Source organism: Haliaeetus leucocephalus, unplaced genomic scaffold, assembly GCF_000737465.1.
Source record: "Haliaeetus leucocephalus isolate CR32 unplaced genomic scaffold, Haliaeetus_leucocephalus-4.0 Scaffold173, whole genome shotgun sequence".
Classification (NCBI taxonomy): Eukaryota; Metazoa; Chordata; class Aves; order Accipitriformes; family Accipitridae; genus Haliaeetus; species Haliaeetus leucocephalus.
Window position 1 is genome coordinate 10,825,967 of NW_010972609.1, and position 26,593 is coordinate 10,852,559.

The following is a 26,593-nucleotide window of genomic DNA, read 5'->3' on the forward strand; positions in this document are numbered from 1 at the left end:
CTCTTGCACACCCCCCCCCCCCCTTTTCTTTTTTTTTTCTTTTTCAGTTTATGTGTGTCTGTCAACAGATTGGGGGAATAAATAGATCAAAGATTTTTTCAAAGCTGTGTTCAACTAAAAAAAAAACACCCAACAACTCTTGCCTGGCAAAGTCTTTCATATGACACAGTTGTGGGTATGCCCAACACATTTCCTCGTTTTCCTGGCTTGTTTAGCTAAACAAAGTAGAATGAAGCATACAGTAACCAGTCAGATATAGTAACCTAATATAATTTTCAGTGCAAATGTTATTTAGACTGAAACTTTGTTTTTCATAAGTGTGAATTTTCACCAGGTCAATGCTTTAAATCTTCCTATAGCAACAGGTTTTGCATCAGTTTGTATCTTCAGCAACTTCTCTGTAGTAACTCTTGATTATGGCTGACATAAGCCAGAAGAAAATCAAACCCTGATTCACAGATATTTAAAGAAAGTGAATGAAAAAGGGCCATCAGTGAAACTGAAAGTAAATTCCCTCTTAAATTCAAACAAAGTATTCAATTTCTTCTTAAACTGTACAAATTTATGCATACTGTAACATGTACCAAGGATCATGTTTGCCTGCCATAGCCGGAATTTATTTTGAATTCTATAAGGTCAGAGCCACTAAAGAAAATTACCATGATAAGAGAGGCCAGGGTTGTAAACCTTCAACACTTTCCTCCTTCAGAGGCAGGGTGCAGCCTCCAAAGATGAGACACGTTGCATACTCAATTAACACGTACAGGGTAGACTCTTAATGTGTAGGTTATGTTATTTCAGCCGTAGTTATGTTCCTTTGCTCCTCTCACCATAGTGTCCATAAAACATAGAGTGTATTGGTGAATGTCAGGCAGCGCAGCTGCGGTCTGTTCTATAGGTTTGGATGGGTTGTATGTGATGATATGAGGGATGTCAGCTCACAACTTAGAGGTCAGTATAAGTCATGGCAGGCAGTGGCACTTTCTGAAATGCTGTTTGTACCCTCCATCTTTCCTGATACCAAAACTGTGCTGCAAGTCTGTACTAGCTGTTTCTTCTGAACATACAAAGCATGTATTTCTGGTATTTGACAAAGCAGCAAGTATCCATGTGTTTCCTTCCCTCTCCCTTGCTTGGGCTCCATGAGCCATGTTTCACTTATCAACTGGTTCTTCTCTTTTCTGCTTTTTCAGGTGCTGAAAAAAATCCTGCATCTAATTTTGTTCTTGCAGTTGTTCACATAAAAGTCATGTGTTATAAGAGAGAGTACTAGTGCTCCCCTCTACAAAGTCTGTTATGAATGTTGGACTTATTCTAAAAAAAAAAAAAGTTTAACTTTTGTTAGGAATACTGTTTTGGCCATCTTCAAGGGTTGCAATGAATGTCAACATATGGGTGAGAGACAGACAACTGTCAGGGTGCAATTGCATAACTAAGTGACTGGGAAGTTCACAGAGGAAGGTAATAGCCTTTATCATGTTAGAAGAATAGTCCAAGTTTTAGGCACAGACATCTTTGGAGATCTAGGCAGGTGGAAATCCACTCTTCTAAGGAACAAAAGACAGAGGATAAAACTTATGAAATTAAGCTAAATATGAAGAACAAGGGCATATTTCTCTGGTCTTATTATTATAAGAGTAATACAGTAACAAAAAAAAAGTTGTCAGACTGCTTCATCCATATTATAGAAACATGTACAAAAAGTGCCCTTCAGAGGAAAAATAAACTTTCTTAGTGTAATGTAAGTCAGAGCGTGCTGATTGAATGCTATTGCTTCAGCTTTTTTCTTGTAGAGGAGAAGTTTGCGGAAAGTTGAACTGAGTTGCTGCCGTTGACTTGACGACAGGATGGCACCCAGTTACTGGTTAGAGATGAGACCCCGCAGAAGATTGAGCACTCTTTACACAGAGTTTAAAATCAGAATTACTCCTTCTTTTCCCCTGCCTCAGATAGTCCGTATTACTTGTGAACTACTTTCACAATACATCAGCTTCAAATGCATAGCAGTAAGACAGGGTTGTGTTGGATAGACTGTATTCAGACAGGGCTGATGTTGAGGTGGTTGTTGATTCACAGAGATAATGCAGAAGCTTCTATTCTGCTGGGATTTTTATTTTTTTAATTTTAATTTCATTTTATTTTTTTATTTTTAGTTTATTTTAATGTTTATTTGATTTTATTTCCTATGCAGTGCAGTAACTCCAGAAGCAGCACAGACGTTTTCAGATCTTTTCAATCACTTTAGTGTTATCCTGTTGTGACACACTGTATTTTCTCCAGATGTCTCAGGCCTCAAACTTGCTGGATTGTGATAATAGTAGTTGAAATGATGACAGAAATTAAGAATGCCTGTTTCATAGCAGACAGATGGATAACGGCTTTCAGCTTTATGACCTGCTCTTCTAGGATGCTTTCTCACTGTGTTTAAATAAACTACTTTACAAAACCAGAAAACTGGAAAAAGCAAATCTCTACAGAAAGACCTCACTGGACATTGGCAACACATTGGGGACCAGAGCTAAGCTGGTGGGTCTGGAAGGAAAATGTGGATACTTGTAGGAGAAGCAAAGAATAGATTTTGTATTTATTCTATAGGCATCTTCTCTGAGTGGATGAGATTGAGAATGATTGTTAAAGATGGGATGGAGTCCTGAGTTCCCATTCTTTTTCTGTCCCTATTAGATATTTATTCTTATGTCTATCTGATGAGGTTTTGCAGGATGTAAAAGTTGATTTATATGTAAAGTAGGGAAAGCAGGCTTGACTGTATTCTGGATCAGTGTGCAGCCAGGAACCATGACTTTTGGCTTCCAGTTCAGTTCTTTTCCCTTTGGGTATAGAGTATTTCAGTAAAGTATACAGTGACCTCATAAAGTTTTCTGACATTTCAGAGCACAAAAGGGATGAACCTATTTTACCACAGCTTTTCCAAACCAGAATTCCAGACTTGGAGGTTGCCAAACCCAGAATGGCCTCAGATATGTTAAAAACAAACCATCACAATTTATAGAAATAATTTTTAACCCTTCCCAAATTGTGTGCATGCAAGTGTAGAAAAGTTGCAAAGCGGTAGCAGAATTAGTTCCACAGAGGTTATTGCTTTGAGATTCCAGGGCAGATAAACAAGCATGTTGAAAAATCACCTGTGCTTTGAAAAAGCAAAGCTGAGAGCTTCCATGTGCGCCGGGATTTTGAACAGTCATGTTTAGACATGCTGGTAAAGAACAAGTTTCAAGGACTAGCAGTTCTTAAATAGACAAATAAGAGCTTATGCATTCTGCCTGATTTAAGAAAATGCTATCATTTGCTATGTTGCCACTCTCTTTCCAACAAACGCTCAAGATCTTAAGAGAGCAGGTGAGACTTAAACATGCTGAACTGTTTCCAGAACATAATAAAAATAAGTAACAGTGGAAATATATATTGCATAAATTATTATTCAGAACATGTTATGGGAAAAGAGTAACTGTGAGGGAGGCTTCCATTTGTCAACTTTGAATCATATGATTTTTTTGAGGAGAAAATGAGAGATGGTCCTATGAAACCAGTGCACTGTACTTCAGTGGAAAAGAGAGAATGACTCTCTCTGATATTTCAGTTCTTGCTTTTGATTTTTTTCCGTGTGCAGTCAGCTTCTGATCACTGTGACAGAAGGTACAGCACAGGCTAGTCAATCTTCTGTGCTTTGCATAGTCATTTGTATCTGGGCAGAGGGGGTGAAAAAGGCTTAAACGTGCCGTTTTTTAAAAACCATCCTGCACTTGCTTTGTAACAGAGCAAAAGACTGCCATAAATCTAGAGCGGTAGGGAATCTAGCCCTTTCAGTCTAGATAATTTCACAATTTCGTGTTATCTTCTTCACCCTTAGAAATTTCTTGGCAAAGGCATGTACGTAGTGCACATTGATTGATCACGTTTTATTTTACAGTCATTTGCCATTGTCAGATTTTCCTGCTGTCTTTACAGATCCAGTTTAATTCAAGTATTTAGGATCTGATTCATCAGCTCTGATTTATTAGCCCCTTTTTTTGTACAGTCATAGAGCATAGTTGCCCCTTTGCTTAATTTACTTTAGCAGAATGACTCCTGAATTTCACTGGTGTAAATCCGACATTTTGCTTCTAAGCTGTAAAGACACAGTTCAGCTGCAGTCAGCTGCATTTCTGTGTACTTCTCTTCATGAGCTGCCTGTAAAGACCCAGAGCTCTGGAGGGGTTTTATATGCAGGAATTCACCACAGCGCTCTCGAGAACATGTCCCACAGTTGTTATTAACTCAGTACTTCTTGAAATCTTTTTTTTTGTTTCACAGTCCTAGTGGCCTATCATTTTGTAACTAGTTCTGATATGGTCTCAATATTTATTTAAAGGGAAAGTATCAAAATTCCTTGGGGAAAAAAAATTCAGAAGTACAAACAGAAAATAGAAAAGAATTGGTGTTTCTATTTTTGTTCTATCTTTAAACATTCTGTGATATTCATCCACTTTGATTTTATTGCCTTATTCTTTCTAAATGTTGGGACTTTTCCATCACTAGCACATGTTCACAAGAGTGAGCCTATTTCAAACAGTCTTATAATGCACATTCACTTTTCAGTTTGGAAAGTATTTTCTGTCTTGTTTTTGTCACAATCCCAAAGTCAACAATAAAGGGAGGAGGTTATCTGGAATGCAAATTTTCAGGGATTTTGAGCCATACTCCTGGTGAGAGCTCAAAAATCATAAAGGGTCTGGTGGAAGAGGGGTTGTTCTGTTGCCACTTACCTCACTTTCCTTTCCAAGCGAGAGGCAAGATATGACAAGTTGTACTACTTGCTTCACTACTGAGTTGAATCAGCTAAAAACCCACCTTACTACTGTGTGCCCAGCACTGAGTGCAAAAAGTTCACCTCCTTTACTCGCCATAAGCTCTTATTTAGATATAAGATAATTAAATATCTTGTAGTTATCTACTTGTGTAGAAAATTACAATACTGTATGCTATGCCAGAGTGCAGAATATATTGTAATAGAAAGGTTTACTGCCAAACAAAATTGGATTTAAATTCAGTAGTGCAGAAGGTCCCTTTCGTCTAGTCTTAATGTTCCCATAACCCCTAGTTAACAATGAGTGACAATAACATTATTTTAAAGTCCTTTTCTGCTCCTGGTACAAGTAATACAATGAAAGAATCAATTCATCTTCTTTGATGTAGTATACAAGGCAGTTATCCAAGCCTAGATGCTCATTTATATTTGAAAAGAAAGTGTCAAAACTCAAAGTATCATCAATACATGGGATCCTCTTGGGCCATCTCAGCTAAGCAACAAAGCCATTTCAGACCTTGTATTTTGGTGATGGTTTTATGTTTGACCCTTATGCTAACCACCTAGCAACCCAGTTAGACCAGTCTGACTACCTGCATTTGTCCTCTGAGTATTCCCTGTTGCTGCCTCACAGTAATGCCTTGCTGAGTGCTTTGCAGCCATCACTGTTAATGCCTTTCTGTCCCCACTGGTAAGGACGTAGCTAGGGGTGAGGAAATGAAAGGAAATGGCAGTGTCACAAGCAAATCGTGCTGAATCTTTGCTTCTCTGTCCAATGGTTTGTTTCATAACTCATCTCAAAATGCAACCAAACCACTAACTGGTAGTGTTTGATAGCTAAAAGTGGACTTCTCATAGCTCTTTGAAGGAAAGCGTAGAGGAAATTATTCCTAGTTCTTGTATAGAGAGAGGAAGAGAGACTTTTTTGGGAAGTGTCCCTCAACATTGCTTCAATCAAAATCATTAAGGTTTTTTGGCCTTCTTCAAATTACTCTGCTTTTTTGCACCTGAAGAGGCATGACTGGAAGATTACTGTATTGCAGTAGTGTGCTCAGTTTTTGTTTGTGCAAAAGTATCGATTCGTACCAGGAGCTTTCACAGGCATGTGTCAGACAGAGGCAGAGAGTGCTTCTCTGTTTGTTTGCTGGGTGATTTCCTGGCAGCAGTGCCCTTAAGGTGGAGTGAAACCGTACTAGTTACAAGGAGCTGTCAGTACTGAGCCTTTTCAAAAGTCCTTGTTTTGTCCAGGTCACAGAAGTAATGACATAGAAACACTGGTTCTAATTTGAGCTTCTGTTGGTCTCTACACATTTTCTCTCCTCTGCCTACTATGTCAAATCAAGTGGAAGTTCAATGGAAATGAATACCATAGAAAGCCATTACATCTATTCTCAGTAGTAGTGCATCAAAACATGCATGGTGCACTTGGTTCCAGTTGACACGTGAGCAGGGTGTGCTTCCTTCTCACTTTGCCTTGCTCTGGGAAGGATGGATTCCAATGTTCACACTCATGGTGGCTGGCATGAAGTAGGAGCTGCACCTTACTCAAGTGAACTTTCTGTGCTGCTGAACTACTCACACTGTTACAGCCTGACCGTACAAGGCTCTGCTTTTGGGTGGAAATCATCTTGCCTCTTGCTCAGTTAAAAAAATGTGCATCCTCATTTTTGTTTCTGCATTCTGAATTATGGGTAGAAGCCAGGTCTGAACCCAAAATATGATCCATTTTTAGTCTGAATACAAAAATGCAAGTACAGCTTTTTTATGTGGTGAGAAGTTACACTTGCATGGGAGAAAATACCGTTTTGAAAATCCGAAAATCCAATAAGTTATATCCTGTTCTCTGAGTTGCTTATTTCGCTTGCTTTTCAACTATTTGGAGGCTTATACTGGTTGAAGATCTGGACATAGACAAGCTCATCTGGGCACACAATAAAATCCCCAGGATTTAGGGGTTTTTCAACATTCAGTTATAAAGATAATTTCAGTTTTTCATCCCGAAGTCTGAACACATGCATTTTGTTTCCTCAGTAGCCAAAAAGACTAACAAGATGCCAGAAAGGTGTGGTCTTTACCATTCTTTCCAATGAAGTGTTAGCAATGGATATCTGAATTAGTGCTTCAGATGATCATTTTTGGGCAATCTTTTCTTGAGAGAGGTTCTTTATTTAAAGAAATGAAGACAATCATTAATCATAAAATATTATTAATTTGTAGTGTTGTATGAAATAATTTGGAAGTTGGTAGATGAGCATTTCCTAGCATTCTCTCTTACAAATTTCTGGAGAATTTTGGAGTTACATCCTCAATTACCTGAAATCAGGGCAGCTTTAGTGTCTGTATTAAAAATGAGTTTTGCTGCTCTTGCAAGGAGAAATTTCTGTTGGTTTTTTTCCCAGATCTCTTTAAATATTGGTTAGAGCAACAAGAAGTCTCTAGTCTTGTGTGGCAGGCCAAATCTGCTCAATATACAAACTAACATGCTTATGGTCACAGCCGATTCTGATGTTGTTATTGTTATTCTGAAACAGGGTAGGTTGTGCTGATGAAATGGCACAATGCCCTGAGAAAAATCAGGGATAAGCAGAAAACCTGAATAAAATGCTAAGAAAGCAATATTTTCCTAGCAAAAGTGGAGAGAAAGTCCTGAGGAATAAAAACAGCACTGTGTGACTTTGTGTGAGCTCACCAAACATCAGTGTTACTGTGAAATGATGGGATCTCATCAACAGGAGCCTGGAAAGACCCAGTACCTTTTTGTCAACACATTTCTTGCTCTTTTTTCAGTAAATGAGCTCCTGAGCATGAGCATGTTGAAATGGGAAATTCCCTGGATCAGGGCGCCAAAAACTGTCTTATTATTCTGTAAGTGTTGGTTTAAGCAGGGCAGACGGGATTTGCAAAACTGAAAGATTGCTGAGCAGCTTCTGCCAACTTGTCTTTCCTCAGCACCGGATGGTCTGTGGAGTCACTCCTGACACTTCAGGAGAGCTAAAACAGCTCTGTGGAGTCTGAGCTGCTTAGCTCAGAGGTCAGAGCAGGGCAGTGGGAGTTAGGAGTCCTGTAACTCTTTCAAGGCAAGTCACTTAACCACCCTCCAGTCACCTTTAATCCCTGGTCTGAAATGCAATTTAATATTGTTATTAGTGTTTATAAAAAGCATTTGGATCATGGATGCAAACTCCCCAATAAAGGCACATTCTTCTTACTCACCGTACTTTGATTTCCAAAAGATGTATAAAGCCATCTCTTTGGCCACCATTCTGTCTGCCTCCTGTTGTTGAAAGCTATCTCATGAAGTTGTAGGAGATGCCTGCACTCATTTCTCCTCTTTTCTGGAGATGATGTTTGGCAGTGGAAGCAGGCAGGAGCTTGTACTGATTTTGTATTGCCCTTCTCCACAGTGGTCTCCAGGAATAAAAGTCTTTCTCTTCTTCACATAGCCAAGTGGTAGCACCCATGTTTTGCAGGTAGGAGAAGATTTGTGTCTTGTCCAAAATCAGAGACTTTCTGACTTTTGGGTCAGATACTGGGTGAGGCCTCAGGCATTTATGGCACCAAGAACCAGCCCTTCTCCACCACCATAGATTTTTAGTACAAGTTAGCCTTGCTAGAGGCCTCACAAAGAGGGCAGGAATTCAGTTTTTTCATCTTTTGCTTTGTGATGAGTAGGGTGCAAATTGTCTCAAAGCAATGTGGCAAGTGATTCTGTTCTCTTCTTGGTGCAGATGAGATACATCTCCACTGTCATCCACAGGTGTTCATTGAAACTGGTGAAAGGAGATGCATGGTGATAGTAGCCTTTACTAGAGAAAACAATATGAATACATACATTGGTCCATGGAAATCATATCTTTATTTGAGCGCAGGCCTGGAGAATTCCAGTTTTTGTAAATTAAAAGTTTTTTCTATGTTTGGGTGAGAAAAAGAGAAATTGGAGAGAAGAGACTGAATCAGAAGTTAAAGATCAATTGTATCTCGAGTTAAAAATCCTACAGAGTGTGACTGGTATTATCAGTTTTCTCCTACTGCGGGTAGTTCTGCTGATTTCTCAGGGAGCAAATCACAGCAGCAAAGCTAAGCATGGTCTAGAGGGCTGGAAACCACCTCTCAGATTCTGTCTGCTCCCCTCACTGTGCAGCAATGAGTCCCACCAGGAAGGTAGTTTCAGGTTCTGTGACCTGTTTACAAGATATCGTGGGCTGCTTGGCAGGTGATTTGCCTTTGAGACTGCAATTCACTGCTGACTTGCCAGTGGTTTGAGAGCTGCGCACCTAAGGCTGCATGTTGGAAGAATACCCTTATCAGATAGGGAATCAGAGCAACTTATTCCAATGTTTTGTGAAATGCTGATATTAAAGAAATGTCATTGTCCAGAAAGAAGGTGCTCTTCAAGTGAACTTGTTAAGAAACCTGAACTTGATTCCATAATCTTTATTTATGCTGTTTATGCATAATATTTTGAAAGTGTATGTAATGATATGCTTTGTAAGGTGCTACATGTATCATTGTGTATGTAGAAAACATCAATAAAAACATTTTGCTTTACAATCTTTGTATGGAAGATTGCAAGTTAATTAATTATTCGTCTCTGTCCATTAATACTAGTTTTAAAGTCTGTGGAACTATTGCGCCTTCAAGAGAATATTCTTCTAATGGAAGTAGGTTTCTTGGGGAAGGACCATTTTATTATCCACTGATAAGCTTTTGGACTTTTTTTTTCTTTTCTTCATTCTGTTATTTGTCGCTGTCCTTTAGAGAACATATGCCTGAAGCCATGTGGACAAAGCTTTGTTTCTCTTTCTTGTTGAATTAGTCCTATAGTTTCTCTCTGGGTTACTTGAATTTACAGTACAATACAGTGTAAACCAGAATATTTTTCTTAATGGTGGTACACCAAGTACTTAACAGCATACACCTCCAAAGGGCCTGTTGCTTTGCAGCCCCAGTCTTGCACAGTGGAAGTGAGTGGGAGTTTTGTAACTGAATTCAGGGGTTTCAAGATCGAGCCTTAAGTGCAGTTACCTTCCCGAGGACACGGAATTTTAAAGAATGGCTCATATCTCTATGAAGAAATGTTTTGCAACTTCTGCAGGTTATGCAAACCATGCTTTTCCCCTTTTCATCCTCTCCTGATGAGTCAACAAACCTTTTCCTGGCAGTGGAAACAACTGAAAAGATATATCTTAGTGTGTAAGGAGATGAGGGACTATGTCTACGGTATTTTCTATATAGCGAATCAAAGGCAGAGAGAGGATTGCCAGCATGTCCTTCACCTCTGCTGTCCCATTACTGACTTTACCCGAGTCATTTTGTATTTTATTCTTGCTGTTGTCAATACAGATTATCATTTAGGATCTAATAAGTAAGATTTAACGTGTAATGCATTCTGCATGGCCTCCTTGCAGGGTGTGTCCCTATCCCCTAGGTGAATCCCGACAGTGGATTTAGCCAACATGCAGCTTCAAAGGCTGCAGTGGAGGCTGTAGTCTTTATATGTAAAATACACTTCCACCAGGTGATACATGTTTCATTGAGATAAATGTCAGTGCAGCTCTGGAGCAGGCCTGCATGACATACAGGAATTAGGAGAACACGGTCTCAAGTCTAAGCTAAAAAAAGTCTTAAGAATGACATAAAATTTTGACCTTGTGGTATTAAACTGAAGAGATTGAGGTGAGACAGAAATAATGAAGAATCAGGGCACCTCATCAAGTCTGAGGAGGCTGATTTAGGTTGCATCTTCAGGCACTGTAAAGGTATGTAGGCTCAGGTAATTCTAGGTAATTCACTACAAACTCTATCCTGCAACAACCAGCCAAACCCACTCACCATCTGTCACCTGCTTTTGATCTGAGATCTCTTGAGACACCTGTCTGAAGCTGTATAGAATAGCAGGAAATGTAACTCCTAGGATGAAAAGAGTGTATTTTCACATGCATCCTTTCTGTCCTGAACTGAGGAAGCTTTAAGCAGTTGTTGCAGTATTTGCCATTATCTTTGGCATGAGGTCTCTCTTTTCCTATGGGCAGATTTATTTTTCAAAACAATGAAGAAAGAGAAGTCACCAAGCAGTGCAACTTCTGTGCCAAAAAGGCTTGATTATCACAGGACTCTGAAAAAGAGATAAGTTCCCTTTTGGGATAATTTGATCATTGTCCTTTTCTGACCGGAACTTTTCTCTTTTGTGATACTTCTGAGTTTTTCTTGCAAAGTATCCACTGTAGGAAACCAGGATGAAATCTAATAATATGATTTTGGGATGTGTTTGAAGGAGAAGAAAATATCTCCTGTGTCAAAGTAATTTTTTCAGAAATTGCCCCAGTGCTTTGGATTTTTTGATTAATGCACAGAACTTGACACCTGTGCCTGTAGGTATTGGCTGGCTGTTGGGGAGAAAACTGTATAGCAGCAGGGTTCTTCTGAATCTTTTCTCCCCTTGCTGTAGCAGAGACATCTGCTCCCATTATTTCTTTTGGTCAAATAGTTCTTTCGTTTGGATTTTGTGTGTACAGGATAGTTTACATAAAAACAACTTGTTGTCCACGATCTTCACAACACAGAAACTTAACTGCATGTGCAAGGCATTACTTTGGGGTCTTTCCTCTTCTTTCCATACTGTTTGGAACAGAAAGGTTGCTAGGGCAAAATGTTAAAGGAGTCATGGTTATTTCTGCTATGGTTTGTATGTATTGTGGCAGTGCAGTAAACCCCCTTTTATGACATGGGTTTTGGCTCAATTTGTTATTGCTGTCTCATAGGTGATAAGCCACCTGATTAATGTGTTGTTTAATTTCCTTTTGTCTTTTTGTTCTTAGAAGTCTTTGCAACAATGTACAAAACCCCAGTAACAATAGCTGATGTTGCAAACCATGGCAAAAATTTGTTCTGAGGGTTTTTTCCAGGGTAATACTGAGACATTAATGTGTTTTTTCAGTCTGTAATATTCTTTCGATAAGAAATTACTTCTGTTTGATAAGGAGAATTTAATCTGTTGGCCACAACATCAGACCAAAGACAAAACAGGTCTTCCTTTTGCTGTTTTATTTAATTTACTCTATACATTGGGGATTTGAAATGCTGTGGCTAAAATACTGCAGCATCTGACCACGGCGCTACTTTGCTTCAGATGTTATGAATTAAAAACTGGCATCTTTTTAAACTGGTTTGCAACCAGTGAGTAAACTGTGCTCCTTGTTGGTCAGTCTTTCTCATTTTTGTTGCAGTGGGCATCTTCTCTCTGACAGTTCCCTTTTCCTGCAGAGGAACTCCTTAATCTGGGAGGCCAGGGAACTATTCTGTTGGAGGTGGTACGTGCATTGAAGGCAGTGGCTTGCTATGAGAATCTCAGCTGTCTTTAAACTCGGGAAACTTGGAAAAGCTGGGGGTCAAACAGAGGTGAGAAAACTGGCTTTGGACATGCTGAACGCCCTGCTCATCAGCTCATCACTGACATCAGTTAATTGCTGCCACCGCCCCACCCCCTGACTCTGTGGCTGAATGGTATTTGGTGTCTTAATGATGCTTTGGGGTAGTTTTGCAGTGTGCAGACATCCTCTGCTTTACCGGCAGCCAGAAGAAATTTGGCAAATAAGTCTAGTTTCCCCAAGGCTTGATTTTTTATTTCTTTCTGCTTCTAGGTGTCAGTCAGTCTCTCCACCGCCTCTTTTGTCCCCGCGAAGAAGCCCAGCCTACCCCCTCAGCGATAGTGAGGACTCTTGCCGCTCTACTCGGCTCACCAAAGTCTCCAACTCCAGGCTGCGCCTCAAGGACTGGAGCAGCCGCACGTCTACGCTGCGAAGCACCTCCACGAGCCCGTCAGACACCGACTCCCCGAGCCACCCTCTCAAAGCCATCAGTGTGGGAGCTTTGGATAAAAGGCTGTCCGTGTTCAAGGCTGATGACCAAAAGGAGAGTCCAAAGGAGTCTCAAGATGGGAACGCGATAGGGAGCCATCCACTTGCCCGGAGCACTCTGTCCTTGGGCACTGCCACCAATTTGAGGAACCTCTCCCTCAGCCGGGCAAGCGTCCGCTCCCAGGCTCTGGACATCAGGCAGAAGATCACAGAATGGGAGTGCCGCCGGGAGCCGTTCCCCAGGATGAGTGCGTGTGTGGACAAGAGGGATGCTGGGGAGAGGTCGGGCAGTGAGAGCTGCCCCAGTGTGCTGACCTCTCCCTGCAGTGACAAGACGTTTGATTTCAAAGGGCTCAGAAGAATGAGCCGAACGTTTTCCGAGTGCTCTTACCCGGAAACGGAGGAGGAGGAACTGCTGGACAGGGATTCCTGCCATCGGTTCGAAAAGAGATCAGGCAGGAGCGACCCTCCTTCTGCCACTTTCCTCAAGGGTCACATGAGGAAAGAGTCCTCTGCTGTGCTCAACAGAATACAGAAGATCGAGCAGGCACTGAAAGAGCAGCCTGGCAGAGGCCTCCCTCAGTTACCAAGTAGCTGTTACAGCGTTGACAAAGGGAGGAAAAAGTCTGTGACGCTGAGTACTGTGGAGGGACTGGGTGAAGGCTTAAGTGATAGCAAAGGAGGGAGTGTTATTTTGGGGAGTGAACAAGAAACATCTACTGAGGCTGAGAAAAGCAGTAAGACAAAACAGGGGGTTACTGCAAACTCGGCTGGCCCTAAACTGCTCCTCGAAAGCCCAGCTAACACTGCGGTGAATCCTGTCCCCAAGCCCAAACGCACCTTTGAATATGAAGCAGACAAAACCCACAAAAGTAAACCAAGCAATGGCCTACCTCCATCTCCTACACCTGCTGCTCCTCCTCCTCTCCCATCCACTCCTGCACCTCCCGTGACCAGAAGGCAGAAGAAAGAGTCGCGCTTTCATAGAAAATCCCAGAATAGGTAAAATTCAAGGAAATGTCTTGTGCTCGATCTTCAAATAAATGAATGTGCTGTATTTTTTTAGTAACAATATTTTAAATTCTCCCGCTAATGCAATGCTTTTGACCTGAGAAATGCTAGGAATTGTGTGCAAGACAAGTATTTTTCTGCTGGACTGTGCTGATGGGGTGCACTGGTACAATACCTTTACATGGCTACAGTTTTGGAATTCTCTAACCTGCATTCCTCAATCCCTGGAAAAGGCTCTAGGTCACATGTGCTAAAGGTTATCTCATTCATTTTGGCACAAATGCCCTTATTTGAGATTTTTAATGGAGCATGATTTCATTATCCTCCTGTAGCGGGACCATAGCTGATCTGTCATACTCCTGTCTGCCTGTTCACTGCAAAACATACCTGCAGAGGCTTTGTGTTTCCAAAGCTTGTTACCACAGCAGTTCTGTCAGTTTTATGCATTGTTGGTGATTTTATTTAATTTGGTGCTTAGAAATGTTTTCCTAAGTTACTACCAATGGCTGTAGAGTATTAATGCTGAGAAAACTATGTTTTAGCACAGAAAGGCCTTTATATCCTTCCTGAGCTAATGATGAGCAGCGTATATGGCTACGTTTCCCCACCAGTCTGGAGTTTGGCTTGTTTTAGCTACATGATTCCCCTTGACTTTTTGGAAATGGTAAAACTCATTCTGCTCACCACTTAGAAAATTGTAGGCATAGTTGTTGATAAGCATTCAAAGTATGACATTTTTAACAAGTTCACCTATCTGTGCACATGTACGATACACACACACGGTATTTAGTGATGAGCTTTGCAAGTAACTGCTAAGCAGCATCTCAAATGCACACTATCATTTCAGTATCTGGTGCTTGATGTTGGCTCAATTAATTAAAAGTTTATGTCAGCACAATCTGACCTGAAGTACACTGAGGCAGGAAAAGGAGAAGAGGAGCCTTCAGATTCCACTGTTTACTTTCAAGAGACACCTGCTTCTGAAATGGATCAAATAGCTCTGCTGATGTGCACTGTTCCTCTGAGAGAAGTGGTGGGGTGGGGGTGTGTGTGTGAAATGTGGAAAGCAGTGATTACCAGTGCTTATCTTTGAGTTCTGGGAATAATCTCAGAGGAAGTAAATCTAGATTTTAACAAGAATTTGTGAAATAAAGCTGACTTCAGTTTGTTCAGCACAGCATTTCCAGTGTACAGAAGACAATAATTTTTAAATGTTCTGCTATAAATGATAGTCTTTATTGGAAAATTACGGGGCAAGTGGTAAAGTGGTCTGCGGGGTGGGTGGCAGAGAGGAATGAATAACAGGAGATAATTCTTGCACAGAATCACTGTGTGACCTGTGGCTAAGTGATCAAAGTCAGTCTCTGAGTGCACACTCACACTGAGTTTGAGACCATACAAGTCCTCTAAGAACCGCAGTATTTTGTTACAATGAGTTTGTGAGATGAAGTTTTGAAACTTCTTTCAAGAAGACATACAGTTCATGCTTGCACCTGCTGTTTTGCGGGTTCAGTCTCCTGTCACAGAGGAGTTAGACAACAGCACAGTTCAGCAATGGAGCCTCAGTCCTGGGTGGAGCTAGTAGGTATGAGCCCAAAAGAAAAGCAATATTTATCAATTGTGATAATCAATTATCTGAGATTAGTAGAGTATGAGTTGTAGGATTTACAGTGTTATCATGTGTACCTGATGATTCTTGCAAATCAGTTTGACGTTGTACAGGGTAGGTTTCCGTTTGCCTGGAACAGTTTTAACCTGCTGTAGTTTAATGATTTCTCTGGACTTACCTCTGATTAATGATGATCTCAGTAAGTTTAAATCAACCTCCTAAAATCACAGGTTTGCTGGCTGACTTCAAGGCTGGGTGGAAATCCTTTATGAAACCTTAACTTTATTGTCTTTGTTACTGTCCTTCCTTTAGTTACAGTAAGGAGAATTCCAGCATTTACAAAGCGCTTGAAACCATACCAGTCATCTAAGAATGACAGCGGTTTTTTAATATTAGTAATTGAAATCTCAGTCTCTCAACTCTTCTCTTTTTGAGGACAGACATAATTCATTAACTCTACAGCTTGTAGCTGTGTGTTTCAGATTGAACGTACGTGTGGTTTGCACTCACTGGAATGTCATGAGAATGAACTGTGAATATTTATTCTTCTAATATTTTGGTTGAAGCCACTGGTTTTCTTTGTGGTGGCTAATTCAACATTATAATAAAATGGAGAAAGTCTCTCGTATTTGCCTGCTAGCATAGAGCCAGTCTGTATTCAGAGGACCTGGTGCCTATGGTAGCTTCTACACTTTAGATTGATATGAGCTGGATGTTCCCTGGTGGTTGGAGATCCTCTGGCACAGACACAGCACAGTACAGGAGTGTCACAGGATAGGCTCAGGACACATGGACCACAGCTGAGTGCCAGTCCACAAAACCATTCCCACGGCCCTATGCATTATCACTGCATCGTAGCGTTTCCTTGAAATCTATGAGAGTTGGGTATTTAACTACTTTAGAAAGTCTCGTTTCATACACAGGTATGTCTTCAGTGCCTAAGCATCTTTTATAACTGCCAGTAGGTAAGGAGGAGCAGATGTCTGGATCCGAAATGCACATCTTGTTTCTGCCACTATCCCGATGTGCATAACAGGGACCTGACTATTCTTAAAATTATAGAAAGGAGAGAGAGGGGGCTCCTAAGCCTGCCCCAGACCCATAAGTCTGCTCCAGCAGACAAATAGGAAATGCTCTTGTCAAATGCAGTGTCTGTATGATAGTCACTGTATTGCCTGTAGGCATACTCTTGAGCCAATTAACAGGCTGAAGTATGTCTCATGAGACTCTGCCACTGCCATACGGATATGCTGTCAACATATGTTTCACTCCAGCTGGGGAGAAGAGGAAAGGGTGTTGATGGCAGGGTGATTTACCGTTAATCTAATTTGGGTATCAATGAGTGAAGTACCGGCATCAGCACAGCCTCTGCAAGCCTTACAACACCCCAGGATTTACACTTCCGAGCCCGATTTTCATACCATTTCATCCTCAGCCCTCAATCAATCAAACATGCTAGCCTTCATACAGCTGGCAATGCAATCCATGCACCTCCCAGCTTCAGTGTAGATGTTGCCTCAGGCAACAAGCGCTGGGCAAACTGGAGAATGGGGAGGACTGGGGCTCCTCTTCACCCAGAGCTGCTCGGCAGCACTGGGACAGGTGTGTGTGAGTGAATTGCCCCTCCTTCGAGTATCCGGGTAGGAGACAAGTTATATAGGTTCATCTGACCCAGTTGCCCCTCACCTTTCTGCCAGAAAGCCTGAAACTTCAGGCCCCCAGCCATCAGCCTGAGCTGCTCGTCTATCCCGTCTATCTTAACTTCCTCCATGCTTTGTCCTTTGCTGCCCGTGCTTGACGCAGGGTGTGCAAGGGAAATGGCTGACTTTCACACGAGTCTGCCTTTGGCATTTGTACACTGACCTTTATGTGGGAACTTATCTGGAGGTTCAAGACATGTGAGTGTTTTCAAACTAAGGGCTATGTCTCCCAGAGCAACCGGTGGAGGAATGCTTTCCAGAGAAATGTCATTTTCTTGAGGAGAGATGGCCACATATTTCTGGGGCCCCTGGCAAGAGCAAAGCAATTTCTAATCTGAGGACTCTGCTGCTAACTTACTCTGTAACCTTTGAAAAATAGCACATACTTTCTTGGTACTTTCCCCCTGTCTGCATAATGGGGATAACAATACTTCCAGCCTCATAAAAGTATTATGGATTGCTATACTAAAAACTGCTGTGAGCACAGGACTTGAGGTCCTCTGAAAGTTAGTCCTTAAAGCATGATGTGTATTTTTTTTTGTCATTTTACATATATTTCTTAGCAAACAATGCTCAGCTAAGCTTTTGAGTCATTTTGCATTCTAGTTACTAATTACTTATTGTTTTAAACTTCAGAAAATCCTTTGAGTTTGAGGATGCGTCAAGTCTGCAATCCCTGTACCCTCCCTCCCCAACTGAAAATGGGACTGAGAGCCAGCATAAATTTGGATCCAAGAGCACTTTAGAAGAAAATGCCTATGAAGACATTGTAGGTAAGAACCTGTTGCAGTACATGGGCTCACAGCGGGATGTTGAGCAGTTGTGGTCAGACCGTGTATTGTTCAACACGTGCCCTGTGGAAGAACATTCAGTGCTGTCAGTAAAGAGAGATTAAATGGAGGGTAAATGGGTTTGATGCATCAGTGCAAACATAACTGTCAGTCTGCATGCAAGAGGTCTTGATTCCTTTGGAGTTCATTGGGTGGTATTGGAAACAGACTGTTTGGTCAGCTTTTTGCCATGCTTTTCAAGAACCGAATCATTCTTTTTATCAAGGCCTTGGCTTGAAGCCTTGAGTGGTGTAAAAATGTAAAGAACTGAACTCAAGATAGTGTTTACAGAACTATCCAATAGCAAGATTAACCTCACAGGCCTTGTGTGGTCAGCCTGGGATTTTCAGGACTCCTGTGTGAACTGCCCCAAAGCAGTGGTTTGTAGCACCATTCCTCATCTCCCCTCAGTCCCAGTTGCTGGTTAAAGAAAAATTAATTTCCTTTAGCTATACAGCCATCAGGAATGTGCGACAAAAATGCTGTTTTGATTAAGCTTCACAAGAAAAACATGTTTCTTTTGGTCTTACAAGGAAATGTATGGCCTATGCATACATTCTTTTAACATCAAAAAAGTTGTTATAATTACCGAAAATTGGGCAGCCCTTCAGAGCACAGATTTTCCACACAAGCGATGAATATCTGCATTGTTTTTAACTCTTTCAGTGTTGTATTATTAAAACAGATACAAAGGGTGCTTCATTTTACTTCGGACAATGAATCTTTATCTACTGAAAACTGGAGGGCTACCAAGATAGTCAGGGGCCCTAGAGCATATGTCCTCTGAAGGGACACTGAGAAGCTGGGCTTGTTTAGTCTGGTAAAAACAGGACCAGAGGCACTCTAATAATGCTTACAAATGTTTGAAGGGCAAACAAAGATGATAGAACAAAACTATTCTTGGTCATATCCGTTGATACAGCAAGGAGCAGTGGCCACAAACTGTTGCTTGGGGCTTTTTGTCCTTATACCCAAATTCTGTCTCTGGCTTTTCAGCCTCAGTGAAAACAGAAATTTACTCTTTCCATTTTCAGCTATACTCTCCCTTTATACCATTCAGAAAAATGCTTTCAGAACACACAAAAATGCTGCTGTTCAGTGTCTGTTAATAAAAGCTAGAGCTTATGTACATACTAGAAAGATTTTTCTGTGGAGAGCGTGCTTATATGATCATCAGCCTTTGCCATGAACAGTCAGATCACCGTTCAAGTCACACTTCAGAAAGTATTGTGCGTTAATTACAGTTCTTATCTTTGCTCAGGACCTGTCAACATGCTGACAGATGTTAGGTGGTAATGCTTCTTTTCCTTGCTTTGGTTTGTTAAATATCAAAATAAAATATGCAGGACTGGTAAGAAGAATGAGAAGAAATCTTGGGTTCAGTAAAACAAAATCATAATGGGCTCTTCCAACTCAGGGGAACTATAAGCCAGCTCCCTGCAGATTATAATTTGGGCATTTTGTCAGGGCAGTGGGAAGAGAACGCAAAATTTCAGATCTGTGGACAAACACAGAACTTCATTGTTTTGTACTGCTTTTTAACAACCTCTTTCCAAAACACTTCATTCAATACAGGCAGTGCAGGGGGAATACCAAAGCGGTATAATTCTTATAAACTGTCAAGCATGATTAAAGACAAGCCAAAGTAGTTTGATCTCTGACTTTAAAGAAACTATCGTAGTTTTGTGTATCACATCTGCATAATTTATACCAGTAGTGCTAGACCCCAATCTCTAAGTGGCACTTTTGTACTCATGCAGACCAGGTGTCTGTAAGACTGAGTTTATTTTATAGATTTACATCTGCTTCAAAGCTATAAAGGACTCTGTCACTGCTGCTTTGGGTTTTCTTTGCAAACATTTTTCCTAAAAGGTGGTAGTGGGTTTTTTGTCTATAGTTGGTTGAATGTCCTGCCTCCCTAAAAGTTTGTAGGTAGTTAAAACATTGTCACTGTAGTAATAAACTCAATAGAGTCCCCTCCCACCCTACCCCCTGTAGAATTAAAACTGTTAATGCAAGTAAGTGTTAAAACACAAGACAAAAGGCTGTAAATCTTGAGCAATGCTCTAAGCACTCTACTGTGAAACAGAATCATAAAAAAAAATCAGGTTGGAAGGGAGTCCAGAGTCAGCTGGTCCAACCTCTGCTCAGAGCAGGGCTAGTTTCAAAGTTAGATCAGGTTGCTCAGGGCTATGTCTCATTGAGTTTTCAAAATATCTTGGGAGGGTGGTTCCACTGCCTCTCTGTGCAGCCTGGTCCACTGCTTAACCTCCCCTGTGAAGAATTTTTTCTTGATATCACTATGAAGGAATTTTTCTTTCTATCCAGTCAGAATTCTCCTTGTTGCTGTTTGTGACCATTGTCTTTCATCCTTTCACCATGCACCTCCAAGAAGCATCTGGCTCCATCTTTTCCATAACCCCTTCTAGGTAGTGGAAGACAGCAGTTACGTCCCCCCCACGCCAGACTTCTCTAGGCTAAACAGTCTGAGTTTTCTCAGCCTTTTCTCATTTATGTTGTGTGCTCCAGCCCCCAACCATCTTAGTAGCCTTGCTCTAGACTATCTCGTCTGTTGATGTCTCTCTGATACTGTGATTACTCCAGATGCAGCCTTGGAAGGGCCAAATAGAGGGAAATTACCACTTCCCGTGGCTTACTGGCCACACTCTTGCTAATGCAGGCCAAGGTGTGGTTGATCTCCCTTGCCACAGGCACACACTGCTGCCTTATGTTCGGTTCGTTGCCTGCTGGGACCCCAAGCCCGTTTTTTTGCAGAGTTCCTCCCTAACCAGTCAGCCTGGCATGTACTGTTGCAGGGTTATTCTGACCCACATGTGGGACGGTATTTGTTGTTTCTAAACTTCCCAAAGTTCCCGTCAGCCATCACTTCAGCTTGCTGTGGTCCCCCAAGACAGCAGCCCAGCTCTCCTCTCTGTCACTGCGTCCCCCAGCCTGGTGCCCCTCAGCAGGACATTTCTCCCTCGCTGGAAAGCAGAGGAGAGCTGTGGATAAGTTATGAATTATCCATCAGAGAGTATCTTCTAAAAAGCATATTTAATGTTAGATATCTACAAAATACTGTGTTGGGGTACTGAGTGCTCTCACTCAGACTAGTAAAATGATCAAAATACAGCTTCTAAGTGCCTAAATGCTAGGACTAGAGTCATTGGATTTGAGGCTACTACATGACATCATCTGATGTGCATGCACACTAAACCGTTGTCTTTCTCCTGGTGCCTTTACACTGTTTCCTTCTTTAATGACCAGGACACTGATGAACTGCTATGGCTAGTTCATGTTATTTTGAAATCTGACTTTAAAAAAAAAAAAAAGCTTTAAGGTACATTAAACCCCAAAATTGTTGTGCTTTGAAATCCAGTGACATCATGAACCAGACGCTTTGTTTATTTTTGTAATATTTTTGTACACTTTAATAGATGAAATATCTGCATGTTAAGTTTGAGACAGATCTTGGATTGGAACATAACGATCCATTCTGCATTAGTCAAGAAGCAGTTGTATAAAGGGGTGCACATTCCTAATATTAATCAGAGCTGTATTCCATGTGCAAGGGACCATGTGGACTTCATTCATCTCCTGTACTAGCACTCACAGGAATGTGGCAGTCATAGTAAACTTAACATTGTTTTGCTTCTTGTGGTTTTGAATGAGTCTTTAATCAGACCAAAATTGATGTGGCTTTATGAATCCAGTTGGGGAAACCATGCTCGGCTTTGTGTGAATTCAAGAAACTATCATAGTATTAAGAAATGTCTGAGACGGTTGCTTCTGCTATGTTTGTGGACAACAGTATTTCCTGTCATATATACCATACGGTTTCAGTTTTCCAGTCTGCTCCCCTAAATGCAGTTGAGATATTTGAATATTGTTATTTACCCTCTGGTGTCTCTAAGGCATTTTTTCACTTGACATCTAGAAGAAAGCACTTGTTATCATCACCAAAAGCTGAATACATAAAGTGAAAGCAACGTTAAGGGCACAATATTAAGCTTACCTTGAGAAAAATCTAGTAAACCCATGTAAATTAGAGTTTGTGTTTGTAAGAGAAATTGCATTCACAGTTCAGAAATTAAATATAGTGGAAGAAATCTTTGACAAGGAAAGCCTTCTTAGTCTGTTTGTAACTCCTTAGAGTGCTGGACACAGTAGAACAGGTGGAGAGTTCCTCTCAGAGGACACTACGTAAATGTGTAGGAGACACATTGCTCAGTTCGGTTGTGCATGTTGCATCATAGTTTGAGAATGTTTAATTTGATGTCGCACAACTCCATCTGCCCTGTCCAAGCAAGAACCATTTGCTTTTATAGCTGCCTGGCCTTCATTTAAAACATTTTTTTTTCCCAAGAAGAATGAAAGTGATTAAAATGCTTTTCCTCCCTGATGATCTGTGACTAATGGGTTTTCTTGCTTTTCTGCTGTTTTTGACGTCATAGGTGGACTATTCAGCACATAGCCCAGGTGTATGAGTATCAGATTATTCATCTTCTGATGGGTTTAGTATCTTACTGCCGGTGCAATAAGAAAAGCAGTTTGTATAAGAATGGGTTTATTTATTTCAGCTACATATATTAGTGCAGAGAGGTCTTGTCCCAGTAAGGTTCCCATTCTGTCTGACTGGCTCACATGCAAGACTGGTGCCTGCTCACTAAATTGCAATGGTCCAAAGCACTCTTAGAACTCTGTTAATTAACATGAAAGACAACACTAATGAATTACCCTCTTTTAGAATCCCCAGCTGGTATTAGGCTGTGCTTTTCTTTGGGACAAGACTGGCTTGACTTTGTGGCCGGAGCTCTTTTGAGTGCTCATCGTGCTGGGTTGCAGCGGACAAACCCATGCTCTGTCCGGCTTGGCCACATCCCAGAATTGGCCTGGCACTTTGGAGTGACACTAGCCCTTCCTCTGTGTTAGTTGACAGGCCTCCTGCTGTGCCTTTTCCCAGTTCGTAGTTCTGCTGGAATTGCTCCAGGGCTGAAATAGATCTTTTAGTTTAGTCCTTTCCATCAAATTCCTGTAAGGAGGAACATAAGTGTCTGCCACTGCCCTGGGGAAGTTTTGGTGATTCACTGGCAGCAGAGTCCCTAGGAGCACAAAGTCTGGGGGCACCAGCATATGCCAGTTACGTACAGCCAGGCCTGGTCTATGTCAGAAGTTAGGTGGCATGCCAAAGGCACAATAGGTATCAGTGCCAAAACTTGTGTTAGAGCTACTTGGTGGCAGGTCCTGGTGCTGTGTAGATCACTAGGCTATGTGTCTCTCCTTTAACCTTGCGGTTGATAGAGTCAGCAGTATGGGGCTCCTTCATTAAATGCAGGTATTTTTTCAACTGACATTTTAGGATATACTGTGGAACGTGGAGCCCATCAAATACCCACTGGCTGAGGAAGTGCTCTTCTCAAGGAGACTCCAGCAGCTGGAATGAGAACCTGGGCAGATGGGTTAGCTGTTAAAGAGGGACAGACAACCTGGGCAAGAGGAAGGATAGTCAAAAGTGTGTGGTTCAGGCAAGTGGCACAAATTCCTGTGAAAAAATCTTTTCTCCAGGCAATGCCACAGTTATTATGCAAAGTTAAAAGTGGAAATGTTTTTATTTTAAAGCTGGGATTCAGCAGTTGAGTTCCGGTTCTAAAAGAGCACAGGCCTTTGGATCTGGGGTTTTCATAGTGTCCATGGTTGAAGAGGCCTGTGGCTGTAGAAGCTGGCTTGAAAGCTTGCTTTGGAACTCAGTTCCGTCTTCTCCTTTCTCCTTATCCCCACATCACAGTTTCCCTGTAGTCCATTGAGGAGACCAGAGTCAGTCACACGTTCTTGATGGGGATACAGACTTTTTCACAGCTCAGAAGTAAATGTTCAGAGGCAGAGCTTGGGTTCAGGCCCATCTCTGATTGTATTTAAGTTTGTTGAGAAGTAATTGATGAAGCCAGTCAGAATGCTTTTCTGGAGTCTGTGAAGCTCTCAGTCAGCAGAGTCAGATCATTTCAGACTGGCTTTAAATAAAAGGTGTTAGTTAAATTGTGTGGGAAATCCATCTGGGGTGGGAAAAGCAAGAAAAGGAGGCAAACAGCAGAACTGAGACAGTTGAAGGAGAAGCAGTTGCTGACAGCTAAAGCTGAAGCAGTCTAGCAAGTAAAGCAATGCTCCAACAAATATTGCTGTGTGCTGTCTAAAACCAGGATGAATTTCTGAATGGGATCTTGCTGGTAGACTCCCACTGGGAGTGTCCTACAATCCGTGGTCCCAGGGGGAGCTGGCCCTCCTGGGGAGGGTTTCTTATGCACCCTTCTGCTCTCTGGACCTGTTCAGTGTCACGTTTAGGAGTTTTTGAGCCCTTTCAATAGCTGGATACTTCTCTTGACAAATATTTTTTGCACCTTGAGAGGAGTTAGACTGATGATAGCAACTTAATCACTGTGCTTCTCCAGGTATGTAATTGAACCTTGTTACAGTTGACACCCAAGTGAAACAGTGTAGTTATACACAATTGTTTAGCTGTTTTCCTCTATCAATTTGAGTATCTCACTTCATTTTGGGGAGAATCAGCTTCTTGTTCACTTCTGCACTATAACAGGACAACTAGTTCTGGGTTTGCATGGGCTTTCTTCACAGTCAGAGAGAGTCAAGTGAAAAATAAATCATTATAAAGCCCCAAACCTGTCAGATTGGTACCAGGCCTAGAAAAGTTCCTTTTTTTGGGGGGGGGGGGGTAAAATCATATCAACATAAGTCTTGTATACAGGTTTCAGGTAATCACTCAGGAAGCAAAATGTCTGTCTTTTGGTGTAGCCATCTCTCCTTGAAATTTTGAGGGCCAGGTGGTGGTCGTACTTGGGTGAATACAGTCTTTTCCAGAGAGATGAGAATAGATGAATCTGGGTCTCTGAGCTATTTCCCAATATGTCAGAACTCATAAGAGAGGAGATGGAGCAATATGTCTCAAATCAGCATTATTAAGTGGAGTGTCAGGGCAGCCTAATGCAGGTGGGTGCCTGAGCAGTTAAAATAGGCAGGTGTGGACCTACAACCAAGATCCTGAGTGTGGAGGGAATGTTGATGGCTTAACCTTCCCTGTGGAGTGCAGAACAGCATGTTACTCCTTTTATCCCTCCTGCTAAGTCAACTCATCTCTCTTAAACTGATTAGTTGTTTTGAATTCTCATGTAAATTGGACATAGTGCATGTCATGTAACAAATGGGATGATTTAGCTGTTTTACTGAATCCACCATTGTGTGTGCCAAAAGCTGCAGAAATGATGACTGAGGTCCTGTTGGAAGATGTTCCAGCTTGACATTGCTTTCAAATGAGAACACTTGCAAAGTTCTTCCAGTAAATGTGGAAAAAGGTTAAAAAGCCAGCAAGCTGATCTTTCCAGTAAAATCTGATCATCACATGCCACATTATTGCCTGTCATGCTTTCGTATTGCATTATTGTCTGTCATATTATCATCTTGCATCAAAAGGATTGTACAAATCTGGGAGAAACTGGAATTGCTGGGCTGCTGTGAAGCTGAAGCAAACTTGGGAGACATTGCACCTTTGCCACCAGTGCTGTGCTAGTTGCTTCTCTGAAAACATTTTGGGTTTTAGTCAGACCCTTACCAGGATGTCTCTGGATAGTCGTTACGCAGACAGAGCTAGGATTGATACAAAATGATGGTGCAGGCAGTGATCAGGGAAACGTATGTTCCTCTTTTCTTCCATGCTCCCAGTCTGCCTCTCACAGTCTAAAAAGCATGTGAGTTTTTGGAAAGTGTAACAGTGGCAATTTTAATAATAGACACTATAGGGTAATGGCAGCCAGAGCGCATTAAATCAAACAGTATCCATATGGGCCTGTCAAAGAAAGGCCAAATACTCTAGCTGTCTGATCCTATTGATGATCAGCCTGCTGCTTTGTTGCTACATTGGGATATGCAGATTTCAGTTATTTTTAATAATCATGGTTTATTTAGATCCCTATTTTTCTTTGTGGGGTCTGTCTCACAGCTATACCATCCACTACAGCTTCTTTCGACAATCTCTGTCAGCTTTATTGCCTGGTTTTCTAGTCAATGCTGCAGGTTAGTAAAACAGAGACAAAAACGACCACGAGGTTGCTCTCCCAAATCCCAGTTTAAATTCAGAGAGTATATTGAAGTCAGCAGGGTTAAACCTCTGTGAAGTGCAAGCAGTTTAGGCATGCTGATGCTGTACTGTGCTAACAGTTGCTCATCAGATGTTTTCATGCACATGATTTTGGTTTGAGGGTTACATGGATGATTTTGGGGGGCAAAATTTCTTATTCATTTATCAGCCATGCTAATTCTTCTCTACCTGGTGCTTCATTATGATTACAACTCTAAGCTCTTGCAGTCCCTGCAGAGATAGCAGAGAGCTGAAAGTATCTGCAGTGTTTCTTCTGCTTATTGCAAGGCAAAGCAAAACTGCACAAGTTCAGTAAGCACAGGCTGTTGCTTACAAACTCCATGGATCAGGGCTCAAAAGGCTGAGGGCATTTTAGACTTTTCACTCTGCATGTTGCAGGTGTTCCACTACTCTTCTGAGAACATGGTACTGAGCTGATACACTGGGTGGTAGGATTATAAGCAAATAATGGTCTGTAACTTAGTACTGTTCAGCAACAGCTTTTCAATGGAACTATAATGTGTCTTAGCTGTAATGTGATATTGAAACAGTTCCTCTTTCTACAGATTCCTGGGGTAAATTCCTCAGCTGAGAAGCACAGTTGCAGCTTCTCTGATGTTGAAAGAGCTCATCTATGTAC

The 26,593-nt window shown here is 41.4% G+C and overlaps 1 protein-coding gene across 1 annotated transcript in view; it reads left to right on the forward strand.

Annotated features, from left to right (window-relative positions):
- Nucleotides 1-26,593, forward strand: part of ST5 (suppression of tumorigenicity 5) — a 103,527-nt gene that overhangs the window by 18,175 nt on the left and 58,759 nt on the right. Inside the window, exons 2-3 of the mRNA XM_010563811.1 lie at nt 12,445-13,662; nt 17,617-17,753. Coding sequence (XP_010562113.1) covers nt 12,445-13,662; nt 17,617-17,753 — 1,355 coding nt within the window. The remainder of the gene's footprint in view (nt 1-12,444; nt 13,663-17,616; nt 17,754-26,593) is intronic.